At 33.6% G+C, this 12,136-nt stretch overlaps 1 protein-coding gene across 1 annotated transcript in view; it reads right to left on the reverse strand.

Moving 5' to 3' along the window:
* LOC106468673 (bifunctional 3'-phosphoadenosine 5'-phosphosulfate synthase-like) overlaps positions 1–12,136 on the reverse strand; it is a 27,999-nt gene that overhangs the window by 3,287 nt on the left and 12,576 nt on the right. Inside the window, exons 5-12 of the mRNA XM_022397671.1 lie at positions 11,958–12,041; positions 11,335–11,453; positions 10,632–10,857; positions 9,685–9,890; positions 8,892–9,023; positions 6,650–6,779; positions 5,644–5,786; positions 446–571 (exon numbers count right to left, since the gene is read on the reverse strand). Of these exons, the coding sequence (XP_022253379.1) occupies positions 446–571; positions 5,644–5,786; positions 6,650–6,779; positions 8,892–9,023; positions 9,685–9,890; positions 10,632–10,857; positions 11,335–11,453; positions 11,958–12,041 (1,166 nt within the window). The remainder of the gene's footprint in view (positions 1–445; positions 572–5,643; positions 5,787–6,649; positions 6,780–8,891; positions 9,024–9,684; positions 9,891–10,631; positions 10,858–11,334; positions 11,454–11,957; positions 12,042–12,136) is intronic.

A 12,136-nucleotide genomic window follows, 5' to 3' on the forward strand; every position in this document is an offset into this window, starting at 1 on the left:
TTTTACAGGTTTGGCTGTTACAACCCTTAAAAGGACTGATATATATAGTGTTGTTTTTATCAAACTGATGACTGTTATTAACTTGCTATTAGATATAATTTACCAATAGTTACAATATATGAAATATTATGACATTTTACAGCAGTTTTACAGGTTTGGCTGTTACAACCCTTAAAAGGACTGATATATATAGTGTTGTTTTTATCAAACTGATGACTGTTATTAACTTGCTATTAGATATAATTTACCAATAGTTACAATATATGTTTGTACCTATTTTCGTGCACTTCATTCGCTTTGTAACGCAGATTTCTTGCACTTGTTATCAAAATTAAGCTTTTTGTCAGTATTATTATATCAAGTCAATGTCAATACATACGTGTCAATCACAATACTTACCTTGTGTGACTGTGATGTTCATCATCTTTAGTTATCAAAACCTTACCTTCCCGCCGTGAGTTGGCTCATACAAGTCTTTCTTGGTATCAGGATGAGGCATTCCGGCAGGATCTCGTCCAACAATGTAAAAGTTGGCTCCAGTGGACATTCTGGCTTTGGCATGCCATTGCACCTGCAATTAGCCAAAACAAAAGGAAAAAAATGATAACTTATTGCATTTCGAGGAGGTAAATACTTACATCTAAAACCACTTCATTAAAGGACATGGATCGTAAAGAATATGTATTTTTGTTCAATGATATTTTTGAAACGTGAGGAAATGATAAAACGGTTTTACACCACTTTAATTAAGAAAGATTATAACGAAAATCTTTCGGACATGTCCACAGGACTGTTTTGAAGCCAAGGGGCTAAAAGCTTAGTAGTAAACTCATTTCATTCTTCTCAGAATGTACGAGTCAATAAAATATTTATTTATTAAACGTTAAAAAAAAGGTCCTTCGAACGTAAGTACTTATTTGGATGTTGTAAAATCCCTGTCTCTTTTCTGTGTGTAACTCAAGTCTACTTAGCTTTTAAGCAATGTTCAGTGACTTGTATTATTATAGTACATTTATTTGTATTTCTCTACAGAGTGACGTCTTTACTCAACTGTTCTACACAATATCTATCTGACCATAAGATCATGTCTTTCTTCATAAACTTTCACGACGTATAATATTTGTTTTTAAGATATGTGTAAACACCGTATAACTTTAATGGAAATCCAGCTTTTTTTGTGTGAATTATTATTTTTCAACGCTGTAACTGCTAAGCAAAAGTAGTTTTGTTTCGATGATTAGTGATCTACTTATCATAAATCAATATCTTGTTGATACTGGTAATACACAGTTTCATAGATTTTATACGATGTAAATGCGTTTCAGGATCATCTAATACATCACGTAATCAACATGATTTTATATCTGCAGCTCTGAAAAGATACATAATTCCTTATGAATTGCACAATTCTAATTGAAGAAGTGATTGTTTTTTGTTGTTGTTTTTTTTGCTAGGTATTATCAGAAACAAAGTACTGACTGTATTTCCTACGTCTGTCAGCATCTAGCCTTGTTATTAAATCTACGGATGCTGTCAAAAAATGGCATATCTTATTATAATAGACAATTCAGTTTGTATGTTTTAGAGCAAAGCCTCACTGGGCTATCTGTGTCTACTGCGGGGAATCGAACCCCGGATTTTAGCGTTGTAAGTCCGTACACTTACCAGCACTTACTGTATCGTAACGGTGTCCGTCAACATTTTTCAAAATTTAAGCAAAAATGATGCTCATAATGCTTTATATCTTTTCAGAGTCACTCATTATGACAAATGTATGAAACTCCGTATGAGAGAAAGTTTATCTGGAGCTTTGAAATAAAGCGGTTTGTTATCAGAAGAATGAACCTATTCTATTGTTAGAGGAGCTAAGCCTTATAACACAGAAATTTGAAACTGTAACAAAACATTTTCAGATTGTTTTTGTTTTTGTTGCTCAAACAATCCTCATTGGCTATAACACAGAAATTTGAAACTGTAACAAAACATTTTCAGATTGTTTTTGTTTTTGTTGCTCAAACAATCCTCATTCAAAGCTGTAATTACGGTAGTTATTTCTTCTATTATGTCCACCTTACAAAACACGTTAAAACAACGTTTTTTCATGCACATTCAAACTTTAGCTACAAATCGACATGTTTTGTTAGGTATTGTCATCATCAAGAGTGAATTTATATAAATATGACAAAATTGAACAGTTTATAAGAAACAATGTACTATCTCATTACACAGACAAGAGCTAAAAGATTGTTACTTTTTATACATACTCAAAAGGTCGGACTGTAGTTGCTTGCTGATCCATCATCTCTATTTAATAATGCATGTTTTTGTTGAATACACAACATTTTCAAACATTAAGTTCCATTTCTGTATTCGGTTTATTAAAAAGTCTGACCTTATTCCGACTTTAGATTCAAATTTCACAAATAATCCTAAAGTTACCATAAGTCCAAAGTAAACCTAACAGAAAGACAACTCGAAGTGTTAAGCTTAGGTTCAAAATTTTCAGCAACACCAAAACATTTACTTATAAAACACATGTAATCATTAATGTTGAAACTAATATAAAACAAATAAAAGATAGTAAAATTAATCGTTTGAGTAGGTATGAATGCCAACATGTAAATTTGTCAATAAAATTAAAAATCAAGAGTGAGTTAACTGAAGAAAAATATTAGCACTACTTTTCTTAAAAAAAAAGAAACACCAAATTTTGTTATGATCTAAACTGATAAGGATTTTATTATTGTTATGCGCAAAGCTACACACAATGTGCTCTACCCACCACGATTATCGAAACCAGATTTTTAGCGTATTAAACTCTGGGTTCGTGGAGGAGGGGGGTGGGTTGATAAAGGAGAGTATCTAGTGATATCAAACAGACGGGATTATATAGCTGTGTTTAAAGTTTATTAAATGACAGTCCATATATTTTCCCAGGAAAGTCCCAACGACTAAATTAATAAATTAGTAAAATAACAAGTTGAACAACTTCTAGCTTTATTACCTTTAATCCGTTACGTTTCAAAACCTTACTTAAGATTCATAAGTTAGAAAACAGTTTTAGACCCATTGTTTCTCTTATATGGACTTCTGTACATTTATGTTGCGAAAACAATTGCTGAAAGGCTTTGGTACCTATGGAGTAACAATAAAAAAAAATCAATTGAATTTGTTGACTAAGTTAAGAACATACAATTTAAACCTACTGATATGTTAGTATCCTCTGACGGCATCTCTTTGTTCACTCAAATCGCAATAGAAGAAACTATTAATTGCTTTAAAGAGAAGTTAATTAAAACTTTTGTATCACCTACGGAAGTGACTGGTGTCATTGGTTTAATCCATGCATTAAAAAACTCGTTTTTTCAAACTGAGTGATAAATACTATCAACAAAGGACAGGATTGGCTTTCCCTTTCCTTTTGAATGTTCTGCACTTGACAATACCTATACGGGTATAAGACCTGATACGTGGGTATGGCGACTTGGTGATACTGAACTTTGTTTTACGACTTAAACAGTGTTGGCACGTCCAAATCAAACATCGCACATATGTAAGAGAATGAAATAACTTTTCTTTCCTCTTTATCATTGGAATTTGTTTGTTTGTAATTAAGCACAAAGCTACACAATGGGCTGTCTGTGCTCTGCCCACCACGGGTATCGAAACCCGGATTTTGACGTTGTAAGTCCGCAGACATACCGCTGCACCACTGGGGGGCTTATCATTGGAAAACGATATACTTCTGGGAATATTTCCATGACAGTCTACAGAAAACCCCCCCCTTGGTCTCAGTGACGCCACAGTTAAGGTTATTATCTCTTTCCCCCGAACCTTACAACTCTCCATACCTTCGTAAATAGCACTTTAGAATGCGCTCTGATGGACTGGACTTATAAGAAACGAACTAGATTCTATAAAAAATATTGTTAAAGATAGGAGCTTCAAGGTCAACATGATAAAAAATATATATAGTTGCAGTACCATCATGCAGTATACTAAATTATATAGTGTGTGTAAGAATACCTAGAATATAGTTGTACTATCATAAGTATCATATAAGAAGACCTAAAATATAGTTGTACTATCTTGTGTATCATATAAAAAGACCTAAAATATAGTTGTACTATCTTGTGTATCATATAAAAAGACCTAAAATATAGTTGTACTATCTTGTGTATCATATAAAAAGACCTAAAATATAGTTGTACTATCATATGTGTCATATATCAAACGAATACATTTGCGAACATTTTCAGAAAACATGTTTACATCCTTGTTTTCAAACCAATCAATAAAATCAGGAACATAATTCCTAACAAAATCGATAAAGTGGATATCTTGGATAATAACATCTATGTATATAATTACATGTGAGTGTAACAAGAAACGTATACGTCAAACTGAACACAGTTTCAAATACCACATTAACGATCACAAAGGCTATACACGCAACAATAAGACTTCCATCTCTCACTTCTCAACATAAAGGCTACATATGCAACAATAAGACTTCTATCCCCCACTACTTGACACAAAGGCTATATACGCAACAATAAGACTTCCATCCCTCACTTCTCAACATAAAGGCTATATATGCAACAATAAGACTTCCATCCCTCACTTCTCAACATAAAGGCTATATACAGCAATAAGACTTCTATCTCCCACTTCTCAACACAAAGGCTGTATACGCAGCAATAAGACTGCCACCCCACGAACTCTTTCTTTTTCTTGAAGAACACGTCCTGGAAATGAGTCATTCAATTCATAGAATGAAATCAAACTCTTGAATAAACAGAAGTGGAAGTTAATGTTCGAGAATTTACTGACATTTTTGAAGAAAACTAATACACACATTTATAACTAAAGGTGAAGGACCAGCAAGTAATTATGTACAGTAATTATCTGCATATACCAATGAACTTCCACCGTTCCACCTCCCTTGTAATAAAATAGCTTCTGTTTTGCTTAAATTGCTAAATGTTGTCTGATGTACTTAAAGTCACTGCTGAGAACGAAAATGAAATACGACCGAAACATGTAATTAAAAGTTGAATTAATTTGATTGTGCTTGAAAATACGTTGCTTTTATACATTTTACAGAACTTATGCACATGTATGGTACTAAGAAAATTTTAATTTCCATATTAAATGGTATCTAAAATAACTTTTCCAGGTGGTCTGCACCAATGTAATGTAGCTGAAAATTGAGCTACTCAAAGTAAGCTAAGTTAAACTCTTCATAATCTAATAGTGGCAAGCAAAACATGGAATACGTATAATATAAGGCAATCTCGAGTAAGCTGTTAGCTTGTATCCTAACCCTAGGAATATGTAGATGATACAACACCTGCTACCCGAATCCGTGATTACTCTTAAGTCCCATAATATATGGCTGTAAACGAAGATGTGTTTATGGCTAAGCCTCTGTGGAGCTTTAAAAAGATGGAGAGTAAATGTGGTTGAGCAATTTATTATTACTCGTTAATATGTCTATCCAGTACTATTGGGCATAAAGTTTGATTGGTTATCCTTACAGTTCAATCAAAACCAAAAGTTCGGGCTTGAATCCCAGAAAACTGCAAAATGAATGTAAGAAAATATTCATTTCATTTAAAGAAACTTCAACTGCTCACGTACCTCTGTTGGTCCTGCGTACATCATGGGTGAGGGAAAGATGGCCAACACTGTATTTTCTGGATTAAGAACGCCTTCATTCAATACTGCTTTGTATTGTTTCATCCTGACCGATAAAGGTACATCGTCTTCCTTAGTCCAACCGCCTAAGACATATGTTGAGGATAGTTATTGTAGACTGACGCACGTAACTATATTAAAAAGAATTTTGATTCCTGCCACACAAGCATTACAAAATAAGTTTTTCAAAGACAATGAATTTAATATCCGTTTAGGATAATTCAGATGTGTTGCCTTGCATTAAATGAGGTTTGCAGCTTATTGATTTGTTGTTCAGCAAAAAGCTACACAAAAGTATACCCGTTGCTTGCTCGCCGCGGGCATCGAAACCCGATTTTTTTAGTATTATAAGCAGCTAATAAGATGTTTAAACATGTTATGAATTATAGTGGCATAAAAACAGCTCCATGTAAATTTGTTTTCAGTCTATAAGAAACATGGTTTGGAATGATTAGATGAAACAATTTAAACTTTGACGCTCCTTATCAAAGACAATTTACCAGAGAGAACAGCGGTTTTACATAAGTAAAAAGAAGTACACGTCATGATAACTCTTCAGTACACCCTAAATCATTTACACACCTATTTAACTCATTTGAAAAGTCGTCATTACCATAATACTAGACACTAATTTTAATGCAAACATTAAACACACACATTAAACATTATCATAACACAGATGATTTAATTGTCTGTCTACATATTCGGATATAATGTTGTTATTTATCCTAAACTAAAATTACCAGTTCGAGAATTTAACAAAAAAATATTTTCAAACATACTTTACCCTCCTATAATTGTTGTCGTAATTTAATAACGAATAAAAGGTTAGCTTTATAATTGTAAAGCATGAGACGTAGCATATAGATTACGTCCACACTGTAATAATGAAAAAAAATAAAAAGTTTCACCTTAGAGTATTTGCTGGCCTAATCACCCTACTATTTACCTAGAGGATGAAGAAGGAGAACTGGTTTTTTGTAGCCTCGCTTCAAGAGCCTCTCTTCAGTATCCTGCATTAACAAAGCATGTCCATTGTGGACTGGGTTACGTAACTGAAAAGCAAACACTGCGTCTGCCTGGAAAGAAAGTGTACATTAAGAAACTGTTTGTATAGTTTTTCTCGTTTTCTAAACTAAGGGAATATTTTCATGACCACGAAATCAAGATTTATCAGTATACTAAGGTACTTTAAACATAAATACAACCTTGTACCTTTGTTTTATATATATGCATCTTTATGGGTAGATAATTTATTTATTGGCGTAACTAATTTCATGAGGATATATTCTTATTAATTTTTCAATATAATTGCTTTTTTAATATGTGCTTAATAGTGATTTTATACTATGGGTAAAATTGGTAACGCAGGGATAAATGTAAAACAATTAAAAATATGAACAAAAAGCAAGATATCCTCTTACAAGGTATTTTCCATAAGAAATTTTGCTGATACGGAAAGAGTCTGATAGGTCGCGCCCCAACTTTGTAAGTCTTTAATCATAGGGGTGTACGCAGAAGTAAATGGCATTGCATATAATAAATATCAGCACTCAGAGACGGACTGACATTTTTGGACATAAAGGAACTGCGTAATCAGCGGCTCTGATTTCATTGAAATTGGTATGGGTCACACAGGGGTGAGAAAGGAGTTCAAATACAATATTTACAGTCTATTGATAACTGACAATTTACAATTTTACGAAATTAGTCTATCAAATGGTTTAGATAGGACTCATTTTTGCTACTAACATAACAGACAAAACTTGGACATAAAAAGAAATACATTTAAAAAAAAAACGCGTATCAAAAAGAACCTAGAATGTAATAATTAATAGCGAGGTTTAACAAGCAGAGCTTGAGTATATTGGATATAACAAAAAATTACAGTATATCAAAGAATACACTAATATATTAAGTTAACACAGTATACTAATATAATACATAGTCTTGCCTATAGATGTGCTTTGCTACAATTCGAATGCAGTGTGTCCCCAAACCTTTAAGGTTACAATAGCTTTCTCATTTAATGAGAAATTCGATTCTCACCAATATGTTGGATAATACAATACCGTAATCATTCTCCACGTTTCGAACAGTAATTATCTTGGACTTAGACACGTGGCTTTATTCCGATGTAGCCATGCTATTTAAGCGTCCTGGACGTGCAGGAATATTACCTGGATTAAATATGTCCATACATTTTTCTGATAGTTATTGAGAACTCACCTTTATTGTATATTTTGTAAGGATCACATTTTCCCATTACTTCCTCCACGGATGATGATCATAATTATGCACACAGCCCGGAATAAAGTGAGATTAACCTCATGGATATACTATACACATTTCATCAGAAAAGACACTAAGTTTGTTTAGAGCATGTAAATTAATTTTATATCTGTTAGTTCAAACAAACATTCCTTATGTGGCAGATAATGATTTATTGTACATGAATATCTCATCATAAATTAACAGGCCCCCAGTTGCCAGCGGTACGTCTGCGGACTTACAACGCTAGAATCCGGGTTTCGATACCCGTGGTGGGCAGAGCCCAGATAGCCCATTGTGTAGCTTTGTGCTTAATTACAAACAAACAATGAATTAACAGAAATTGTTCCTACACGTTGCAGGTGACTAATTGCATACTAAGCTATAGGCTCATTGAATATGACAGTTTGTAAGGGTATATATATATGCTCTTCTCTGTTCTTCCACAACGGAGACTCAACTTATTACTATTTTCTGTTACACTCCTTTTGGTAAAAATAAGTATATCCTCTTGATAAATTTTATGAACGACGTGTCGTTTTTCTCTAAATTATAATTTTGAACGAAATAACAGTCTCTTAAACGTTTAATAATGACATAAACTGACAAACTTCACCTAACTGCTACAAATAAGTTTGTTTGTTTGTTTGTTTTGAATTTCGCGCAAAGCTACACAAGGGCTATCTGCGCTAGCCGTCCCTAATTTAGCAGTGTAAGACTAGAGGGAAGGCAATTAGTCATCACCACCCACCGCCAACTCTTGGGCTACTCTTTTACCAACGAATAGTGGGTTTGACCGTCACATTTTAACGCCCCCACGGCTGAAAGGGCGAGCATGTTCGGTGTGACGGGGATTCGAACTAACCACCTGGCCATGCTACAAATAAGACTGTGATAGAGAAAGCATATAAGTGTCTTACTCTCATATTTTTGAATTTTGCCCGGAGCTCCAAGGGCGTCAGCCTATATTCATCTAAGCCGTCATTCCACTGAATTTTTTCTAGAACATCTAATTCACCTCCAACCAACCAATCTCCGCTTTCCATGATCATCTAAGAAATCAAACCACAAACAAATATTTAACGCATATTGTACGGAAATATAACATTCACATGTTGTTGTTTTTCAAAGAATTATAAATTAAGACAAAATTAAAATACCTTCCAGTTCCAAAGAACTGGTTACGAGAATAATGATAGTCGTTCCAGTTTTCAAAAAATGGTTACAAGAATGGTAATGGTCGTTCCAGTTCGAAAAAAAGAGATATTTGGACTGATAAAAAAAGGAAACATGAAAAAACGAAAAAAAAAAAACAATCTGGATAGACCAAATACGACTCACACTCAATTTCAGTCAGATTCTTTAAAGTAATTTATGTATTACCGATGGCTCTCACTGATCTACAAAATATTAAGTTCGGAGAACCTTTGTTATAGCTAGATTTATCTTTGAGTTATTCTTCACACACGTACATAATGATAAACGTATTTTTAATTGGGAAAAATTCCGGAAAATATGTTCAATTTTAATCAATATCTCATGAGTTTTCCGATGTTAGTTTCTCCCCTTTTTCATAATAAAGCAATTAATTAGATGAGGCTCGACTATCGTGGTAAGGAATAAATTTAATACGTTGAAAATCCATTTAGGTTTAACTAATTTTAATAATATGTATTGCTGTATCATACCTATTAACCTCATCCTTCATCTTACCTTGACATAAGGATGGCCTGAATTATTGGTTCCGAACTGCCTACAGCAACGTTCCTCTTTCCTGTGTTCGTAGATTTCGGCTTTCCGAAGAATGGCGATGTTCTTATCCTTATATCTTAAAGTAATATCCGAGCAATCGGATAGTCTCTTCTTATCCTCATTTGATATGGGCAGAACAATTGGAATAGATTGGTTAGTCGTTCCTTCTACGATATTTAAAATATAACAAAATTATCCAATCGAGCATTTATAATGGAAAATTTACATAACTTTTATTTCAGAAATCTGTAACAAAATAAAGTAGGTTTGTTTGTTTTGAATTTCGCGCAAAGCTACACGAGGGCTATCTGCGCTAGCCGTCCCTAATTTAGCAGTGTAAGACTAGAGGGAAGGCTGTTAGTCATCACCACCCACCGCCAACTCTTGGGCTACTCTTTTACCAACGAATAGTGGGATTGACCGTCACATTAAAACGCCCCCACGAGTGAAAGGGCGAGCATGTTTGGTGTGATGGGGATTCGAACCCGCGACCCGCAGATTGCGACTCGAGCGCCCTAACCACCTAGCCATACCGGGCCAATAAAATAGGAAACTGTTTCATCTCACTTTGAACCTTGAAACAACAAACGTACTAGCACGCCCGAGTTAGAAATTACTTGAAGGTTGATTCACTGTTTCAGTAAAAATTAAAAAAATTTGAAAAACATGACAAGCAACCATTACTACAAAGGACGAACGGCATTTGCACGACATTGATTTTTCATTTTGTTTTTGCTCAAACTCAAACTTTGAGAAAATTAAAAACCGTTCTTTTGCACAACACGCGTACACAGTCTCAGTTAAGTAATACAATAACAACAAATATAATGTTTTATGACCGATGTTATTGACATATCATAATACAAAGGCAGCGGTTATATCGTGCATATGAGATATTTATACACTACCATCAAAAAGGCAGCCAAAATGCATGCATTGAAGAAACTGCCGCTCTCTCATGAAACCCTGCAATGGAGTAGCCCAGCCCTCAGACAAGACTTGCACCCATTGCACATCTAATACGTTTATATCTACGTGAGGCAGGGATTTTGCCTCATTCTTGACCTCATCTAGTCGGTCTTTTGGAACGAACAATTCCTTAGCCGTGTCCACTGCTGACTCAGGGATGATCCCCTAAAAACGAAAGAGAAAATCATAACAAAAACTGTGAAATTTCTTTTTGGCTCTTTAGAGTACCTGCAACCATTTGAAATAACTTATGTTCCAGTTTTAAAATAATACGGTAATGAAAAAGAACTTATTTATAAAATCTGGGATTAAAGCACGGGAATTAAAACAAAAGTTTGTGTTTCAGTTTTTCGATGATAATTCTTGTTGTTTTTAACAACAATTTTTGGGTCAACTTAATCAAATTAACTAACTACATCTCGCGTTCTTATAAATTATTAAAAGTAAATGTTAATGTTAGAAAAAATATTTAAAATAATAAGAAATTGATAAATAAAAATTAAATCTTGTAAAAAAAAAACATCGCCCCTTCATTTTCAAACCTCAATTAGGGATTTGTTTTTGGGGGGATAACAATATTGGATCCATAACTTCTCAAAATATACCTAAAACAATGACATAAAGCTTTTGTGGAATAGTTACCTTGTTCTTTAGTAAGTGGATGACCTTTTGAACACATTCATAAATGGTTAGATCTCCGGCCTTAATGACAAGTTCAGGCTTACTTGGTGGTTCATAGGAAGAGTCAATACCCGTGAATGCTAGAAAGCAAAAACATTAACTGAGCGAACTGCAGAATATGCTATCTATATATATTGTATAAAAGCATATGTTCAACAGTATTTGTGACCATCATCACAAGTGTTTGGATATGTTAGTGAAGAATATGCATATCATCAGACTTTTGTAATTATATAAAAAAATGAAAATATTTATATCAATATATAAATAGAAAAAATTACGTATACAAAACGCCTGAAATTCGATGATATATGCTATTTTACCATAAACTTATTCATATGCCACGATATTGAAATAGCACATGAAAACATATGCCAATATTTTATTCATAATGTCAAGCCTTCCCTGTTATTTGAAAGAAAAAATATTGAATAATACATTATGTTAAGATTATATTAAAATCACATCCTAAAATAAATATAATCGTCATTGTGCTAGCTCCAGTTTTTTCCGATTCTATAATTTACATATCACAACAGTATTACATTACGTTATTCAAGCAATATATTCTCTAAGAAATGTACCTTTAATTTTTCCGGCTCGGGCCTTCTTGTAAAGCCCTTTAACGTCTCGTTTTTCACATATTTCGATTGGAGTGTCAACAAAACCAAATTCGTTAAACTTAAGGAGGGACTTAACTTACCTTTTGTTGGTATGATACGTTAGGTCCTCGTTTCGTTCCGAGTCCTTCGGAATTAAAAAA

The sequence above is a fragment of the Limulus polyphemus genome, unplaced genomic scaffold (assembly GCF_000517525.1).
Source record: "Limulus polyphemus unplaced genomic scaffold, Limulus_polyphemus-2.1.2 Scaffold90, whole genome shotgun sequence".
NCBI lineage: Eukaryota > Metazoa > Arthropoda > Merostomata > Xiphosura > Limulidae > Limulus > Limulus polyphemus.